Below are 21,590 nucleotides of genomic sequence, written 5' to 3'. Positions count from 1 at the left end.
CAAGTGACCACCCTTTTTGCAATGATGTGGTCAAATAAACCTGTGTATAGAGGTCACTTATCTAATATGACAAGTGACCACCCTTTTGTCAATGGTGTGGTCAAATGAACCTGTGTGTAAATATCACCTATCTAATATGACAAGTGACCACCCTTTTAGCAATGGTGTGGTGAAATGAACCTGTGTATAATGGTCACCTATCTAATATGGCAAGTGACCACCCTTTTGGCAATGGTGTGGTCAAATGAACCTGTGTGTAAATATCACCTATCTAATATGACAAGTGACCACCCTTTTGGCAATGGTGTGGTCAAATGAACCTGTGTATAAAGGCCACCTATCTAATGTGGCAAGTGACCACCCTTTTGGCAATGGCGTGGTCAAATGAACCTGTGTATAATGGTCACCTATCTAATATGACAAGTGACCACCCTTTTGTCAATGGTGTGGTCAAATGAACCTGTGTATAATGGTCACCTATCTAATGTGGCAAGTGACCACCCTTTTGTCAATGGTGTGGTCAAATGAACCTGGGTATAAAGGTCACCTATCTAATATGACAAGTGACCACCCTTTTGTCAATGGTGTGGTCAAATGAACCTGTGTATAATGGTCACCTATCTAATGTGGCAAGTGACCACCCTTTTGTCAATGGTGTGGTCAAATGAACCTGTGTGTAAATATCACCTATCTAATATGACAAGTGACCACCCTTTTGGCAATGGTGTGGTCAAATGAACCTGTGTATAAAGGCCACCTATCTAATGTGGCAAGTGACCACCCTTTTGGCAATGGCGTGGTCAAATGAACCTGTGTATAATGGTCACCTATCTAATATGACAAGTGACCACCCTTTTGTCAATGGTGTGGTCAAATGAACCTGTGTATAATGGTCACCTATCTAATGTGGCAAGTGACCACCCTTTTGTCAATGGTGTGGTCAAATGAACCTGGGTATAAAGGTCACCTATCTAATATGACAAGTGACCACCCTTTTGTCAATGGTGTGGTCAAATGAACCTGTGTATAATGGTCACCTATCTAATATGACAAGTGACAACCCTTTTGGCAATGGTGTGGTGTGGTGAAATGAACCTGTGTATAATGGCCACCTACCTAATATGACAAGTGACCACCCTTTTGTCAATGGTGTGGTCAAATGAACCTGTGTATAAAGGTCACCTATCTAATATGACAAGTGACCACCTTTTTGGCAATGGTGTGGTCAAATGAACCTGTGTATAAAGGCCACCTATCTAATATGACAAGTGACCACCTTTCTGGCAATGGTGTGGTGAAATGAACCTGTGTATAATGGTCACCTATCTAATGCGACAAGTGACCACCCTTTTGGCAATGGTGTGGTAAAATGAACCTGTGTATAAAGGCCACCTATCTAATATGCCAAGTAACCACCGTTTTGGCAATGGTGTGATCAAATGAACCTGTGTATAAAGGTCACCTCTCTAATATGACAAGTGACCACCCTTTTGGCAATGGTGTGGTCAAATGAACCTGTGTATAAAGGTCACCTCTCTAATATGACAAGTGACCACCCTATTGGCAATGGTGTGATCAAATGAACCTGTGTATAAAGGCCACCTATCTAACGTGACAAGTGACCATCCTTCTAGCAATGGTGTGGTCAAATGAACCTGTGTATAAAGGCCACCTATCTAACGTGACAAGTGACCACCCTTTTGGCAATGGTGTGGTCAAATGAACCTGTGTGTAAAGGTCACCTATCAAATATGACAAGTGACCACCCTTTTGGCAATGGTGTGGTCAAATGGACCGATGGTTAAAGGCAAGCTACCCAATATGACAACAAAATAGCCAAAATTTAATGAGATATATTAATTTTTAGGAGCCTTATACAATGTATGTTATATTATTCTTTATGGGAAATTGAAATTAATAAATTACATTGTTAAGAAAGAAGAACACATTGGCTATTATTTGTATTGCCGATTTCTGCTTTGACATATTGCCAAACTATTGTTCAGAAAATTTTATACAATTCATGACATATTATTCTATGAGGAACATACAGTACATGTAGTATTACTTGAAGAACATGAATATTACTGTTTTCAACACTAAACGCTTAGATAATATATTATTGTATTGTATTATTTCAGCACTTTTATACTCACTTATGCCACATAAAGAAAAGATATTGCATTGTTAGTTTGTTATCAATCTATAGGTTAATATATTTCATCTAGGATCACAATGAACAAAGTTGTAATAGTTATGCTATGTTTAGTACTAAATAGCATAATTATATGACTGAAAGTCGTAAAAGTTGAATCTGAACAATGAATTGATGCATAGTGCCATTAACTAAATCAATCCTAGGTACAGTGTCACCATTGACAAGATTACTAACAAAATGGTGATGTATAAATATAACCCAGGTATCATTTGCTTTCATTTGAAGTTCAAAACTAACTATAATCATCACAGTCTGACTCTTCTTATACTTGCGAATCGACAATTTGTGGGCTTTCATTCAGTAGTTCAAAATAATAATTAAATCTGGTATCTGTGTTTTTAAGCAAGAGTGATTGAACTCTTACCTGAATTTTGAAGAAGGGGGTGCATTTGCAGGAAAAAACAAAAGGAGAGAAAAGAAAAAAGTTGGTGCTTTGTGGTGCACAACTCTATCAGAATGCATGTATAAAATATTCTCTATCGTGTGTACATGTTTGCTATGGAAATGATAATTTCTTTGCAAATAACACACAGTTTAAAGATGAATACAACTGTGCATGGAGAGGAAGCTCATTCTACATCCTTGTTATGGGTTGATGTGCAGAATTTTTTTAATAAAAGTGGCATATCTGAAAGGTGATTTTTGTTATTTTCATAAACAATATTTTGACTAACCAAAAACAGATTTAACAAGCCATGCATGGCACAGTCCCCGTTAGTTATCAAATTTAAGATATAAAATTTTGTTTATAGTAATATAGCTGGAATATAAACATGTCAGGAATATGATGATTGTTTAACATATAAATGATTGACATTTGTATCTGATCGTCAAATGAGTATTGAGAGATATTGCTCTGGAACAGCATTAATTAAAACAAAATCAGCCATTATGAATATATGTATAATAAATATATGAAATTTGAACATAGTCAGTCAAAGCATGTCAGAGATATGGCTCTAGAAGCCCATTCATTAAAACAAAATGGCCACTAGTCAGCCATTCAGAATCCAATCTAAAAAATAAAACAAGTTTTTTAGCACAAAAATAGCCACCATTAGGCCACTTTGAAAAGGATCGTCAAACCAATATATTCGTATATCTGTGACATGATGTATAATGAATATAATATCAAGTTTGAACAAATCCATCTGTAAACAGCCGGGAAATGCTTGATTTTTATAATTTTTTAGCACAAAAATGGCTGCCATTCTGCCATCTTGAATCAGATCGTAAAACAAAATGATGTTCATCAAGGTCCTATAATGTCGAACGTATATGCAAGGTTTGAACAAAATCCATCTGTAAACAGCCGGGAAATGCTTGATTTTGATGATTTTTAGTACAAAAATGGCCACCATTCGGCCATCTTGAATCAGATCGTGAAACAAATTGACGTGCATATGAATGATATCATGTATGATGTATGTGTGAAGTTTGATTGTGATTGGTCCAGGCATTTCTAAGATACAGGTCCGGACGCACGCACGGACGCACGCACAGACGGACACACAGAGGTCAAAACATAGTCCCTGTTTTCGGCCTTCGTCCGAACGGGGACTAAAAAATATTTGTATATAGTAGCGTACATGAATGGCTAGAGGTGGAAACATCACAGTATGTTTCCAAATAAATCCATAGAATCATGGGAGAAAACATTTGTGTATAAATACAAGATCTTAAATATAGGGTTTTTTTTCAATACATTTACTTAATTAACTTAACATATTATTTATCTGGCTCTTAGATAAATTTGACTTTTCAAGTCCAGAGAAAATGATGAATATTATAAAATACTCAAATTAGGTCTCCAAGCTTAACAAAGTATGGTTGGAAGTTTTCATGAAAGATAAGAGCATATTATTAATTTAGTGAAATGATGAGAAGTTAGAGGCTATTCTTTATTCTCATAGTTTTCTGTTTTCATGTCTTTAATTCCCAGTTCATCATTCTGTTCATCATTTCGTTCGTACTCCTCTACTGTCATATTTGGGTCATCTTCTGGAGCATAGATATTCTACAAATAAAACAAAGTTTTTTCATTAGATTGCTCTATGATTGGTCAATTCATATCACATGACCAGCAAGCTTTGAGGTCATCATGGTCAGCCAATGATATTACCACATCAGTACCCTGATTGGTCAATTCATATCACATGATCAGCAAGCTTTGAGATCATCATGATTAGCCAATGGTATTACCATATAAGTACCTTGATTGGTTTATATATATCATATCATATGACCAAAGAAGATGTTGTTTCAGTCAATTGCTGTCCAAAAAAGGTTTAATTTTCCAATAATAATCAAGTGAAATTTTAACTACATAATTTGAAGAACCAGTTTCGACAAAATCTTTAACTTTAATGTCAAATTTTAACGATAAATTGGAAAGAATCCATTTCTATTGACTGAGAGTCTCATCCTGGTATCAAATAATTTGAACACCTCGTGGCAAAACTATAATTGTAACCATAACATTGCTACCTAGTGACCATGTTTAGTGAAAATCAGGAATTAAATTAGGAACTGGTAGTTCAACTTTCACAACATACAAAACAGGTTTCATGCCTGTAGGCCCCAGTAAACAGCCTGGAACTTTCTAGGAGTATTGTTGCTTAAAAACAGCAATAATTCCGATATGCTGACTCAGCAATAAACTGAGACAAGAAATTTTGTATTACATGCCACACAATGTTTATTTAATTGCTGATTTAAAAAAAGATTGTATATAACTCGTCAAAATATAAGTAATCTGATATTGTTATTGAAAAAATGATAAAATCACACACAGAAAAACATTTCCAACATGCTTACAGCTGTAATTTTGTTATTTTTCAACAAATTTTCATGGGCAAAGTAATTTCATTTTTGTTTTGTATTGTTTTAAACACCATTGAAAATCTCCATGTATCACAATCATCTTTAGTTTTTTCAGTGACTTCCGTTGGACAGAGAAATCTCTCTGAAAGATCAGTTTGTAAAACAAATATTGTGGGGGACAGGATCTTTAATTTGTCAGTTTCAGACCAGTCTGGAGGTAAAACAAAACACTGTGGTGGTGTCAGACCAGTATGGTGTTAGACCAGTGTTGTGGTAAAACAAAGCACTTTGGTGATAACACTACAATATCCTGCACAGAGCACTTTGAGCAAAGGGAAGATTAATAAAACAAAATGGTTGAATAGTGGTTGATGTCACGAGAAAGTGGGATTGATATTGACTGCATGTGAACCAATCACTTACCTGAAGATAACTGTTGCCTGCTGGATCATCCAATATAATAGTTGCAGGTAATTCACAACTAATCACCTTAAATAAACCATAGGAATATTATTAAATATAGTGGACAAGCCAAAAATTTACTAATCATTATGCAAATTAGATTAATTATATGCATGGATTTTTACCCAAAACTAATTACATCTGTGCATTAGTCCAGAGCATCTATGTACCAAGTTTCATCAAAATCTAATGAATGGCTCTTTAGATATCAGTGGAACAGTCAAGAAACAGCTAAAAATTAGCTAATTATCATGCAAATCAGGTAATTAATATGCATGGATTTCAACCAAGACCTAATCAAATCTGCGCATTAACCCAGAGCATCTATACACCAAGTTTCATTAAAAACCAACATTCTTGAGATATCAGTGGAACGGACACACACACACACACACACACACATACAGACAGGGTAACTACAAAGACTCCTATTGTGTGCTTCGCACACAGGAGTCTGAAAGGGGTTGACCATTTAACACGATGTAACTGGAAATTGCGATGTAGACATTTAGAGATATAACAAAATTGCATACAGTGTTGGCCATTCAATCACACAAACATAGAATGTTTGTATAAAACTAAATATATCAACAAAACATGCTGAATAAGTTAATTAGTATTCAAATTAGCTAATTAACATATGCAAATTAATTCAAACTACAATGTATCTTACTGTAAAATACTTTATTTTCACTTGGAATTAATTTTCGCTAATTTCGCTGAAGCAATGATTCAGTGAAAATAAAATCCAACGAATATACCTTTTTTCCTGTATTTTTCATTCAAGTTTTCAAAATAAATTCCATACAAAATACCTAAAAAGTCTTTTTAGTAAAAATTAATTCCAGCTAAAATAAAGTATTCTACAGTATAACCATAATATACCTATATATAATTACAGTGACAGACTTACTTTATCAAGTTTGTCCAAAAATATCTCCATTTTTTGTTTATTCTCACTCCCCATACTATCACCGACCACCAATGGATTATCAGTTTTTAACTGTGTTTTGATATCTTCTAACAATCCTTCTATCGTTGTAAATTTTGAACCAAGCGTACCCATCATCGTTTCCATCTCCAGCTCAGGAATTGATACCATACATGTATCCGACTGAAAATAAAAATAAATAACCAATTCAAATGATACATTTTGGAACATTATTTTGCACATTTTGATGTACTATCATGTAAAATTTGTTATGATAATTCTGAGAATTGTATCAACAGTCAGTTAACAAGATGGCCGACAACTTTGTGTACACTTGGAGTTTGCTTTGTTCTAGACTTGTAGGTAAAGTTTGACAGATGGTGGCCTGTGTGGGATTCATAGAGTGATCAACATGAATTGCAAAATTAGTGTACGGAATCAATAACCATTACCCGGTAATTTCTTATATATAAATGTAATTCATGAAATATTAAAACACATCAAAATAACTAGTTTGTGTTTTCTCATGATATTGTATCGTTTGCACTTGACCCTTGCCTAGTAAGATAATAAACGATTTAAACTGTATTAATGAAACGACATTGTCAAATATAGATTTGACAAAAAACAAAATGTTTTGCAAAATTGCAAGCCATCATTTGGTGAACAGTGGCAAAGTACACATCGGCATTCAATATGTCTAATATCTGATAACATCAGGTGGTCAACCATCAGCATTTTAAGCAGTGTTTTGGGGTTTCCCAACCATGATATCAACATTTAATGCTGTAATTCAAAATAACATGAGAAACAAACAACATACTTTAAAACATGTCTTTTTCGTGAGCATGACTTTTTAGCGAATGTAGCCAGAGAGCTGATTCGTTAATTTAAGGTGTCACTAATGACTTTATTATAAAAATTTACAATGGCCAAGGTTTGGAGATTTGTATACAGAAATCTGGAACATAAAAATCTGGGGCGCTTTCTAATTACACTTGACAGTTTTTCTTTGTTTTTTATGGAAGTGATAACTGTGCATTTGTTTTGGCATGCGACAGACAAGTATTGTGAAAACAGGAAATTAACAATGACAAGAGAGATTCGCTAAATCAACATTTTGCTATTATTTCATTTTACCACAATTCGCTAAAATTGCATGTCGCTTTTACAACATGTTTTACAGTATTTAGCCATTTTATTAGACATATCCATGTTTCTCCTGTGCAAAATTACACACACCCAAAATATTGACATGTGGATCAACTTTTGTTTTCAAGAAAAATGACAACTTGATCAGTTGTTAAACGTTATTTGCAGATGAGTCATACAATTTATTATTACATTACCTTCAGTAAATCTCTGCTCATGTCAGATATGTCGGTTATTTTAAGACTTATTTTTTTCCCTTTTTCTTCAATTCCAGATCCAGATTTTACTTCAGATGTCTTGTATCCACATTTATCACAGACGGTTGCCATGATAACCACTTCTTTGAAGTTTGGAATAGCTAGTTTTGCTTGTCAAGAAGAATTCATGAGGTTTTAATTCAATTATTTAATTGGTGATGGTAAACCATTTTCCGTTCACAAATTTCAGAATCAGTTGATATTTGTGGTAGAGGTTTAATCTGAGTCTTTTACACAGTGAACTAAGAATCACCTATTCAAAGAAATTGTCAGATTTTTTTAACTTTTACAGTAGAGATATTGTTTTATGTATATGCCACTATTTACAAAACCCTGAAAACCTTTTTTTTTTATTTATTTATTTTTTTTTTTGTGCCAGGCGACAGTTCTGGACATTGAATGTCACTGTTGTCTCTCCTGACTTTTTTTTGTATGTGCAAATTGCTGACACATAGTGCATTTTTGCCACAGAAGTCATATTCATGTTTGGGACTACATGACAGGGCTGTGTGGCTATCTTCCTATCAAATGTCAATTTAATGTGCTATCCTGATTTATCTCAAAATTAAGATAGGGAGAAAAACAATTTAGGTACAATATTGTATATTTATTGTTGTCACAAATTATTAGGAAAATCCTTTTTTAGCTCCGCTGTCGACTTTGTCGAGCGGAGCTTATCATATGAGTGATTGTCCGTCGTCGTCCGTGTCAATGTTTTACTTTTTCGACTTCTTCTTGAAAACTACAAGCCTGAATGCTTTGATACTTAGTGTATATGTACCTTGGGTAGACCTCTCTCAGATTTGTTCATTTCATGATCATATCTTCAATTCTCTAACTTTGGTGAATATTTTTGTCATTTTTGGTAAAAAGTGATATTATCGACTTCTTGTTAAAAACCGCAAGTCCAATTGCTTTGATATTATTACATATATAGGTACTACATGTGGACCTCTCTCAGATTTGTTCATTTTGTAATGATATCTTTAGTTCTCTAATTTTGGTGAATATTTTTGTCATTTTCGGTAAAAAGTGATATTTTCGACTTCTTGTTAAAAACCGCAAGTCCAATTGCATTGATATTACATATATAGGTACTACATGTGGACCTCTCTCAGATTTGTTCATTTTGTAATGATATCTTTAGTTCTCTAATTTTGGTGAATATTTTTGTCATTTTTGGTAAAAAGTGATATTTTTGACTTCTTGTTAAAAACCGCAAGTCCAATTGCATTGATATTACATATATAGGTACTACATGTGGACCTCTCTCAGATTTGTTCATTTCATGATCATATCTTCAATTCTCTAATTTTGGTGAATATTTTTGTCATTTTTGGTAAAACGTGATATTTTCGACTTCTTGTTAAAAACTGCAAGTCCAATTGCTTTGATATTACATATATAGGTACTACATGTGGACCTCTCTCAGATTTGTTCATTTTGTAATGATATCTTTAATTATCTACAGTAATTTTGGTGAATATTTTTGTCATTTTTGGTAAAAAGTGATATTTTTATATATGAATCGCCCCTAAAATAAAAACCTTAACAGCATCATGCCAATCTTAACCAACCATGTACACATCATTTCATAACCATGGTAAATATTTGATTTTACTGTGATAAAACACAATTGAACGTACATTGTTATATTATAAGCAAACGTTACAAGCCTTTGTATTACCCCTCACATAGGGCTTTTTTGCGACTAGCAAACAATACATTTTACCACTCGCATATGCCGTTTTTACCACTAGCATATGCCATATTTTGCTACTTTCGACTCGCAACTTGGTACTCGCATACGGCACTATTTCTAGGTCGTACATACCTCAGTAGAACTCACACAATGTTACTGGCGAGTAAGTAGGACTCACACAATATTACTTGTGAGTCAGTAGAACCCACACAGTGTTACTGGTGAGTCAGTAGGACCCACACAATATAACTTGCGAGTCAGTAGAACCCACACAGTGTTACTGGTGAGTCAGTAGGACCCACACAATATAACTTGCGAGTCAGTAGAACCCACACAGTGTTACTGGCGAGTCAGTAGGACCCACACAATATAACTTGCGAGTCAGTAGAACCCACACAGTGTTACTGGTGAGACATCAGGACCCACACAATATAACTTGCGAGTCAGTAGAACCCACACAGTGTTACTGGTGAGTCAGTAGAACCCACACAATATTACTTGCGAGTCAGTAGGACCCACACGATATTACTGGAGAGTCAGTAGGACCCACACAGTGTTACTGGTGAGTCATCAGGACCTACACAATATTACTTGCGAGTCAGTAGGACCAACACAGTGTTACTGGTGAGTCATCAGGACCCACACAATATTAGTTGCGAGTCAGTAGAACCCACACAATATTACTTGCGAGTCAGTAGGACCCACACAGTGTTACTGGTGAGTCATCAGGACCCACACAATATTACTTGCGAGTCAGTAGAACCACACAGTGTTACTGGTGAGTCAGTGGGACCCACACAATATAACTTGCGAGTCAGTAGAACCCACACAGTGTTACTGGTGAGTAAGTAGGACCCACACAATATTACTTGCGAGTCAGTAGGACCCACACAGTGTTACTGGTGGGTCATCAGGACTTGCACAATATAACTTGCGAGTCAGTAGGACCCACACAATTTTACTTGTGAGTCAGTAGAACCTACACAGTGTTACTGGTGAGTCAGTAGGACCCACACAATATTACTTGCGAGTCAGTAGGACCCACACAGTGTTACTGGTGAGTCAGGAGGACCCACACAATATTATGTGCGAGTCAGTAGGACCCACACAATATTACATGTAAGTCAGTAGAACCCACACAGTGTTACTGGTGAGTCAGTAGGAGCCACACAATATTACTTGCGAGTCAGTAGGACCAACACAGTGTTACTGGTGAGACATCAGGACCCACACAGTGTTACTGGTGAGTCAGTAGGACCCACACAATATAACTTGCGAGTCAGTAGAACCCACACGATATTACTGGCGAGTCAGTAGGACCCACACGATATTACTGGCGAGTCAGTAGGACCCACACAGTGATACTGGCGAGTCATCAGGACCCACACAATATTACTTGCGAGTCAGTAGAACCCACAGTGTTACTGGTGAGTAAGTAGGACCCACACAATATAACTTGCGAGTCAGTAGGACCCACACAATATTACTTGTGTCGTCAGTAGAACCCATACAGTGTTACTGGTGAGTCAGTAGGACCCACACGATATTACTGGCGAGTCAGTAGGATCCACATGATATTACTGGCGAGTCAGTAGGATCCACATGATATTACTGGCGAGTCAGTAATACCCACACAATATTACTGGCGAGTCAGTAGGACCCACACGATATTACTGGCGAGTCTATAGGACCCACACGATATTACTGGCGAGTCAGTAGGAACCACACGATATTACTGGCGAGTCTGTAAGACCCTCACACTACTACTGATAAGTCAGTAGGACACACATTATTACTAGTTAATTAGTAGGACATGCACAATATAACATTGTGTATTTTTGTCTCCATAACAACCAAATTTATACTCAAAATTATTTTTGAAGGTTTGGAATATGTAAAGGCGAATTATTTTTTTTTAAACTTGAAACATGAAAATAAGGTAAACCAGACTAGTGAAGTCTTGATTTGTTGTTAATAACTTTGTCATTTCTATTAGTCAGTTGACAAAACATGGTTGTATTTTTCTTTAACTCACACCAAAATCAGTGCCGGAAATCAGTGGTTATCCAAATAACTTTATCACAATTGGAGATGGTTACTAAAATTAATACTATGACTGCAAATACAATTTACAAAACCTATGATTTGAAGCATGGCATTTTGAAGTTTATTTTCAAAACGTAACTTGTTATGAAACCATCTAGACATCTTTGTTTTGAAATATTACTCATTAGCCTGTAATTTATTTTCACTGGAATGTTGCAAACATACAAACAAGTGTATGCTAATAAGTTATGTAAATTTTGCTAATTAATATGCACAGATTTATACAACAAATAAGTCATATTTTGTCTTTTTGGAATTCATCATTAGAGGAAGTATTAAACTAATTAAAACACTATTGGCTGAATTATTTAATTATAGCAGTAAATTTAAAATATTTCAAAATCTTCACAACATACTGAAAATACTAAAATAGTCGTTGCATATAACTGAAAAACCAAAGCATGTCTGCATATAATTAATTAATTTCTTTTATTCTTTGTGGAATTAATGTAAAATTTGCATCAAACCATATTTATCCAAAATAGATCCTGACCCTGTGAAGTGATTTCAATCCTCTTAAGTGAGGTTAAAAATAGACAATGCCAATCAGGTGTTGTGAATTACTGTTTTCGATGGAATTATGTTTCGTTGAAAACAGCATTTTATATTTTGCTAAAAAATAGCATCACAAAATGCAGAGGACACTTTCAACAGAACAAGATTATCACCGCATCAAAATCCAGAAAATGCACGTAATACAAATAAACAAGTCACTAGCAAGAAAAAATAACTTGTTCACTTATTTGCATTAGAATTTCTAGAAATAGACATTTGAATGTATGATCATCTTGCAAATCATTTGACGCAATATCAGCAGTTGTATCAACATATCTTATAGATCCACAATGCAAAACAATTATGAAAGTAAACACACTGAGTCAAGATCAATTTTACTTTGTATGTTATGTACAACTTTCATATTACCGATAGTTTTAGTCGGACTATTTCACTCTGTGCAGTTTTTCTGGAAATCATCACCTCCTTTTTTAAGTTATCATCCTATAATATCATCATTATAGATCCACAATGCAAAACATAACAGCAAAAGAATTTTCTCTGGATTTTATTTTCCCTGATTTACATCTCCCTTGAAAATAAATTTGAAATGAAAAAAAAAGGAATGATAACTATGAAAGTGAACACACTGTGTCCACATCAATTTTACTTTGTATGTTATGTACAACTTTCATATTACCGATAGTTTTAGTCGGACTATTTCACTCTGTACAGTTTTTCTGGAAATCATCACCTCCTTTTTTAAGTTATCATCCTATAATATCATCATTATAGATCCACAATGCAAAACATAACAGCAAAAGAATTTTCTCTGGATTTTATTTTCCCTGATTTACATCTCCCTTGAAAATAAATTTGAAATGAAAAAAAAAGTAATGATAACTATGAAAGTGAACACACTGAGTCCACATCAATTTTACTTTGTATGTTATGTGTGAATAAATTGCTATACTGTAAAGGATACGAACAACTTTCATATTAGTTTTAGTCGGACTATTGCACTCCGTACAGTTTGTCTGGAAAATCATCACCTCTTCTTTTACGTTATCATCCTCTTCATCTCCACCCAAAGTCATCGGCCTGGATTCCTCCTCATTTTCGTTCGTCTCATTCTAAACATAACGAGAAAAGTGCAAATGTAAGTCAGGAGGAGTATTCATTATAGCTGCCAAGGGGCCAGTTCAACATAACTGCATCTGATGTACATTTGACAACAGGATTCATGAACAACACTGGAAAACAAACAGCTGTAAGTAAATGTCCACATACCTTGTTTGCAAAACAACAACAATAAGTATCGCAGAATGTCAAGTTCATCGGTGTTAGGGGCATAGTGGACAGGAAGCAATGTAACCACACCTGTACCAAAATACCTGCTTTTGTTACATTTAGGACATGTTCACAAACAATAGTAAGGGGTGTATTCCATTCAGGATGGGGTATGTATAATAAAGCATTATGGAAGGGGTTATTTAATTAAATGTGCCAATAACTTAGGGGGTCCTTTATTTAGGATATGTCCACAAACAACTAGAGAGGGCGGTATTTTATTCAGAATGTATTCAATAATAGTTCCTGCAGCAGAGGGGTAATTCAACATTTGCATAATAAAGCTTTATGGGGTGGAGGCAGAGTTATTTTTATAAATATGTCAATGACTTAGGGATAATTTCATTCAGGATATGTTCAATAAAAATTCAAAGGGGCCTCAGGGTGTGTTCAATACAGCAATAGAGGAGGAACTGTTTAGTATTGATACCTACATGTACCTTCATTACTTTTTCTATTTTAATGTTACCAGAAACACACTTACTTGGAAGTATCCAAAAAATTCTAAAGAATAATCATCCAAGTTCCACATTACTGTTTTATGAGTAGTGGGTAGAGGTTTGGATTGATGTCTGTGGTGAACCATTTATGGACTGTCGTCAGTTCTTGGACCTAATAAAGAGTCACTTATTTTTAAATGCCACGGGCGTTTTAACGAAATGGCGAAGGCATTTCAAGCGAGGGCAGTGCGGCCCAAGACTGTTATAGCATGTAAACGACCTCATGCGGCATTACGTGGAAATTGCCCGGTGACGTTCCTGTTGAGACTTGTCACTCAAACTACTACTACCGTAAAAACTCGATTAATTCACAGTCTCTATTAATTCGCGCACCAATTTAATTTTTGTACGCTAATTTTTAAATGTATCTTTTTAATTCGCGGCATTCAAAAACATGTTTAAAATTGTATCCTATTAATTCGCGGGCCAGAATAAAGTAGATAACTCAGAATATATTGCATGCAGACATTACAAATATACATTTTGTTTGAGTTTTTATGTCACCAGTACTTGGTGTAGCCGCAATCGCAGTTAGCAAGCAGTTTAGGTTCGGTAAAGATTTGACCTGAAAAAAATCATTCCCCCACGACACTACAGATGTTGGACAAGATTATTACTTAGTCGATAAAAATCCATCGGTCAGCATATCGATTACGAATTTCCGTGATGGAAAGCTTAGTACAGGGCTTTTTCGTCGCTGGTTCACAGGGTTGCATCGACCATGTGTCCGCCATAATTCTATTATGTCATTTAAGTGAACCGCCCTATGGTGCGTAAATTGAGGTTTTTGATTGGTCGGGCGATTGACCTCGTGTTACATTTTGATTATACCGGATTCGGTAAAAAACACAGTGTTAAGCGGTCAACAAATGGCAAGTACGAGTAACTTAATAATTGATTTGCGTCAAGCTGGGTGGCCCGAATTTAAATATCAGTGCATGAACTCTGGAGGTCATTGACCAATGCCGCACGTAATTCAAACGCGTGGTTAAAAAAAAACTAATTATCATGAAAGCAATACATTACAAAGTTGAAATATTCAGAGCCGGTACAATATTATAAACAAATTTGCGTAATTAGAAAAGCAGTGCACTAAATAAACGACGTTGATATATTCAAGTTGCATAATTACAGTACCTTCGGATAGAATAACAATTTTACTAGATTGACGCGCGGGGCACGAAAGAAAAAGGATGCTAAGGTAACATGCCAGTTCAGTGCATGACTTGAGGTCAAACTTCGGTCAACACACACTTGATGTCAGCATCAGCAAGTTTCGCAAAGAAGTACTTGAAGTTCAATTGCATCCCAAAATGATGTCGCTGATCACTCAGTTGTCGCAGCGTGTGTTGTGTCATGTCCATGATGCACCCCGTTTTGACTTTGGCTTTTCCTTCTTAGTGCATGTTCTTGTTCATGTAAAATGCGACCTCTCATCAATGTATTGAAACACTTTGAATTTATACTTTGCATGATTATATTTGGTCAACGCGAAACATTATTTTTTCTAAACATTTTCTGAGATCATTTTTATCAACGTAGGGTTATTTTTCGAGACAAGATGGGCTTCGTGATATCTGCCATAACATCGCCCAGGCGATGCCTAGAAAAATAAAAAAAGGCAGTGCAGCCAGACGGCTACTTTGTAGGCCACGTGTTCATTGTTTGTTTGTGTACAGAGTGAGCTTTGCCATTTCACTGTTTCATTTCAAGTGTAACATGGTGCATGGTTCTTGACGCAGTGCGTGTTCTATGCCCGACTATACGCCATGAATGTCGCTAGCCACGAGTCTCAGAGGCACTAAAAAAATGTCCTGTAATCGTGTTCATTGGAAAACAAAACAAATCACTAATAAATTTATGAAAACAGCTCTTTTTTGAATCGATCTAAAAGTACTCTTTTAATTCGCTCACCAAAAACCAATAATTTCCGTTTTTATTCTATTAATTCGTGCACTTGAAAAAATAATTATTTTTACTACCGCGAATTAATTGAGTTTTTACGGTACTTCCTGTTTATTGGTGACCCATTTCGCTCATGATTGATTGATCGGTGTATAACTGAGTTTGAGTGCCACATGAGAGCGTTACATGCTATAACAGTCTCTCGGGCCCTACGTCCCTCTCTTAAAATGCCTTGGCATTCTGTTAAAACGCCTATGGCATTTGAAAATAAGTAACTCTTTATCAGGCTTGAGAACTGTCGACAGTCTAGACCAGTTACTGTAACTGAATATAGCAGTAGTGTATATATATATAAGTCCATGTTGGTATGTGAGGGGTATTGAATATTTCTTTTATCATGTTGGACAGACAAAGAGTTGGACGGTGGTAAACACTACAACTTGCGTGGGGGTGGGACAAAAAGTTGGTCTGGGGAGAGGGAAATTTCATTCAGGATGCATTCAATGTAGTAAGGGGGAGGGAACTTTCATTCAGGCTGCATTCAATATAACATTGGAGAGAGGGAACTTGCATTAAGGATGCATTAAATACAGTATTAGGGAGGGTTTTTTGTCCACAGACAACTTTCAATTAAACCAAAAAATGCATTGCATATTGTGTAAAGTACTCACAAACAATCCTAACGTTTGGTTTTGTTCGTCTGACCTTTCATAATGAGTGATTGTCATGGCAACATCTTTTGTGGGAGCAAAAGGATTTTCAATAAAACTATTACCACTAGGATCATCAAGTATCTGAAAAGAATTTGAAACAAAAAGAATTGATGTTTGAATACCAGATCACTCAACTATGTTTATGCAACCTCACTAGCATCTGCAAAAATAAACAAAAGTTTAATCTGTAGTCGTATAAGTTTCAAAGATTAACTCAAAGACAATTGCTACGTTCACTGACCCAAACATGGAAAACGATACTCATATGATAATAATAATTATTGCTATATTGAAATTATATCCATTTGCGGTTATGGTATTTATTATGAATCATCGTGCACATGAACGGCAAAGAAGATTCGAAAAACAATTATTTTTTCACGTAAATGTTGCAAAAAATGCACATAAATATGCATCGCTGACAAGGTTCTGCACTCATTTTATTCATTACTACTGCAGCCAACCATATATAGCTGCACTTCCCTCCATCGTCTTGTCATACCAGTATGAACCAGTGTATGTTCTCTTAAATTCACCACTGATGACATGCCAAGCCGAGCATTCAGGCAGCAAATCTCAGCATGTGCCAAGGTTCCCGAGCATCTATTACATTCATAACTATTCATTTCAGCATGGCATTTACGAAATGATAATCAACGCGAGCACAATTACAATTGGTCTTGCGAAAAAAAGTAAACAAACAATGAGACTGTATACCTTCCTTGTTACTGTACTGAGTAATCATAGTTAAAATGACTGAACATTTTTGTATATTCTTAACAAGTTTGGACGTTCCTAAGCCTGTGCTAACCACCGTTTCCTTCTGTGCGTGGACACAATTGGGTCTACCCGATATGCAAACTTACAAGATTAGATTTTACTCAAATCATATTTTTTTTTTTTACTTTTTTGTGTACAAACACTTAGTGGTTAGTAACCGCCCCTATTTGTTTCACAGATAAGTCATTTGCATATCAATGTGTCTGATAAAAGGTCATGCAACCATTTTGAAACAAAAGTTTTCATCTGCCGATTTTACCAAATTAGAGCTCGTCCATTCCTTTAAATTTGCTTTTTTCCAATGGTTTCTATCTTTTGATGCCCCTACAAATGTTATAACATATTTTCATGTTAAAAACCACCTGCCAGTGTCATTAAACAGGCTTGAAAATCATAGCCGTAATTTCATTGATGTTTTCTAGGCGATAAGCTCTTTAAAAAAAAAAGTGTATGTTTAGGGATTGGTCAGTTACTTCGGCCAAGGGGGAGGGTCGGCAGATTCCATACTGATCCACCAACACATAACAACACCCCCCCCCCCCGGCTGAAGTTACTGTCCGAACCCTTAGCTTTATAGTGACATTGAGAGAAACTTGAATGCATCTACGCAAACTATTTCATTGATGATTTTTCAACGTGTGATAGTGAAGTTGGGGGCAATGCAACTAATATTAAATCTTGGTATTCTTCTAGTGTAAGTTTTTTTTTCTTCTTTATGCTTTATTGTACTTTGATCCTCTATTAAAAAAAAACATGGCAGCCCCCAGGGTTTGAACGACTCCACACAACTTTTTGGATGACATTTTCATTATTTTCAATTAATTAATTAATAAGTTATAATTAATAAGGTATAATTACTCACAAATGTAAATGGGTTCTCAACATTTTTTAATTTCTTCATTTTGTCAATAAATATTTCTAATTTTTCAGCAGTTTCTGGATCCAAAGCCTGAAAGTAAACAGAGCAGCTTGTTATGATAAAATTATTTTAACTCAATATCAATAAGTGAACAGGTGCAATAATATTGTGTTTATTTCGGGAAGGTGATGTATTCACTGTAACCCAGCTTCCTCTCTCAGTTTCTCAATTTGCTACCAAAAATATAGTCTCCATTACATTTGCTACATGATTCGTCTGCGCTCTGAAATTAATTGTGGCGTGTTGATTGGTCACATTTTTTATTGAGTCAATTATTTATTCACATCATCACGCCCTTATTTGCATAAGATACGGGAACTACTCTGGATACAAGATGCTTTATGTACCTACAGACACAGCAATCTCAACACAACTCAGTAATTGTACATGGATTTACTGTGACTTTGAAAATGTAACATCAAGAAATACAACAACAGAAAACACCTACATGTTTCTATGGTGTTGGAATCGCCCACTGGTTAAGAAATATGGGCATGTAATTTATTAATTATTGAAGTGGATGACCTTAGTTACTGACATCATTTTCTTACATGATTGAGTGTTCTTCAAATTTTTAGTGGGCAGAACAGGAATCGTATAACAAATTTAACTGGAGTCTATTTTCGGCAGCGAAACGGAGAAACAGATAGAAGTATACAAAGCAAAAAGGTTAATTAGTGACAGAAATTCTATGCAGAGAAATCTGATGAAATAATTTTAGCCATTGGACTGTAAAGTTTTCTTAGCAAATTACCTATTTGGCAAACACAAAAAAATAGAAAGATGATGATATCTTTTAGATTAATGGAGCAAATTATACTACTGACTAATGTGAAGTTATCACAATACTGTAAAATACTTTATTTTAGCTGGAATTCATTTTCACTGAAAAGACTTTTAGATATTTTGTATGGAATTCATTTTCACTGATTTTTGATGAGTTGAATGTTAAAGATAAGAAAAAAGGTATATTCGTTGGATTTTATTATCACTGAATCATTCCTTCAGTGGAAATTAACTCCAAGTGAAAATAAAGTATTTCACAGTACCACAAAGTATGCAAAATGATAGTATAGTGATCCTATTGACCATCACCATGGAGATGAATGCAATCCTGTACATACTTTACATAACTCTTGTAAAAAATTTATTATTATGGATTTTTATCTAACATAACAGATAATAATTTGAAATGGCAATAACAAATTTGTATTTGTTCTATTAGAAGCACATCTCAAATAGAAGCTCATGTAAACAGACAATTCCTGATTCCAGAATCGATTGCATTACATGTTTATCGTTTGTGTGTTTGCGCATACTGTGTGATGGGAAGGTACATGTAGGAAAGATTTTTAATGTTCATAGCATGCATGCACCACTCTTCTAAAATAAGGCTTCGCCAGGAACATTACATTACACACCTGATAAATTGTCTTACACCCTATGTAAAACAATTCTTTTTTATAAACTGGTGATTTGCAATGTTTTGAAGTTAAACTTTTAACAGATCTTCTCAAAGGCTATTTACCTGTTCACAACCATGATTCATAATACCGTAGTCTCAATGAACACTGTGATTATTTGGAAAAGTAAAACTACAAATGTATGATGAACATGAGGGTTCATGAGGGTCATATATTTGGTGTTTTGAAAGCTACCTGCTTCCAATCACTCAAACAGTAATACAATATTCAGGTAATCATGAGTAATAACAGAACAGAAAGAGAGTGAACCTTGTTGCAAGGTTTTGTCAATGTATTATGGGAAGTACAGTATTTTGATTTATACAAGTAACAGAAAATTTTAAAATTAATTACGAGTTATCATACCTTTCTTATTGGCTGTTCTTGTTCCAGGCCTGCAATAGCTCTATGTAACGTACCTTCAACTGTTGTTACAGTACCTTTTTGTGAAGTGGATGGAATTTCAAAATCCAACTCTGGAATAGTTACACAAGCAGAGTCAGATTTTATAACCATTCGATTCATATCCTGTTATGATAAAAAAATAAAACAGAACATTTTTTAACTAAGATAAAATGTGTATTGGGGAGAAGGTGATTTATATTTTGAGGGTCAACCATTTGAACTCAGGGGGTGGGTAGAAGAGTGTGACCAGTGCAACTTTTGTTCACAATGACTTATCTGTACTTTTTTGGAATGTGCCAACATTTTTTAAATAAAACACCTTGCATTGTTCAGCCACTTCTATGATTCCAAATGGTTGATCCCTTACAAAAGATGCAGATGAATGCCCCTGCTGATTTTACTTGCAAATATTTGCAGGATAGTGGATTTTCATGGATTGTAAAATCATTTTTTATTCTTGTGAGAGTGTTGTCACATTAGCCTAATTAAGATTCTGTAAATTTGTGCATTGAGTAAAACTTGCTAAAACGATATGTAGCTATTTCAACATGTTTTACAGTATGTTATTAAAATCTCTTCAAAATTGCATTGCTTAGGAGGGTGATACTGCATACATGTAATTAGTTAATCTTGGTTTTGACGGGCATTTAGAGTCATCACTTGCCTTGGAAAATAAGGTCTGACATTTTCATTGTATACATTTGTGAGGTAATACTATAAATTCTATATTTACCTTGATATTTGTAATCCTGAAAACATAATTACATCCTTTGTTTTGTATCTTTCCAGCTGGCTGCAATTCATTGTTGCTATAGTGACAATGAGGACATTCAAATGACATAATGACAACATCTTTATATAACGGAATCTTTGTCAGCAACAACTTGGTAGTACCCTGAAATTCAAATGAAAAACATAAGACATTGTTCAATGTTGACAAGAACTGTCAATTGTGACTCTACAATCTAGCTCACCCAAAAAATTCAAACTGGAAGTGGAACACTTTACCTGTTGTTCACAGTTCATACACAAACTTTCAATTTCTGACACTTCTTGGTCACCCACTTCGTCTGCGTCTAGATTACGAAAGAGGGGTTTGTTTCCGTATGGCTGTTCTGTCATCGTTATTTCGATTTCATGTATAATTACAGAATAACAGAAATCCAGATATTACGCAGCAGAATTTAAAAACTCGCCGGAAGTGAATAACACGTGTGTTGAACATAACCTTTGACTTTTGGCACTTTGACTTCTTTTCAGACGAACAGACATCCACGTACACGCAATTTGATTGGTCCGCTAACCATCATTTCTTTGAACATAATTGTGCAAAAGAAAAGGTTTCATGGATTATTTTGCCCATTTATCAGCTCCAGAAAACGATTGTCCTCACGACGTTTTACATTTCA

The 21,590-nt window shown here is 35.1% G+C and overlaps 1 protein-coding gene across 1 annotated transcript; it reads right to left on the bottom strand.

Moving 5' to 3' along the window:
- Positions 1-1,822: 1,822 nt before the first annotated feature.
- On the bottom strand, positions 1,823-21,411 carry LOC100369693 (zinc finger protein ZPR1-like). Its single transcript, XM_006823755.3, has 10 exons — positions 21,190-21,411; positions 20,915-21,076; positions 20,143-20,304; positions 18,257-18,343; positions 16,573-16,695; positions 13,132-13,279; positions 7,784-7,944; positions 6,417-6,617; positions 5,465-5,530; positions 1,823-4,235 (listed from the first exon to the last, which is right to left on the bottom strand). The coding sequence occupies exons 1-10, from the start codon at positions 21,301-21,303 to the stop codon at positions 4,113-4,115; spliced, it is 1,347 nt and encodes a 448-aa protein (XP_006823818.2). The 5' UTR covers positions 21,304-21,411; the 3' UTR covers positions 1,823-4,112.
- Between the last annotated feature and the right edge of the window lie 179 nt (positions 21,412-21,590).

This window comes from Saccoglossus kowalevskii, chromosome 5, assembly GCF_978046115.1.
Source record: "Saccoglossus kowalevskii chromosome 5, keSacKowa6.1, whole genome shotgun sequence".
NCBI classification, from domain to species: Eukaryota; Metazoa; Hemichordata; class Enteropneusta; family Harrimaniidae; genus Saccoglossus; species Saccoglossus kowalevskii.
Note: the sequence above shows the minus strand (reverse complement) of the source record. Positions and strands in the feature narration are given on the sequence as shown.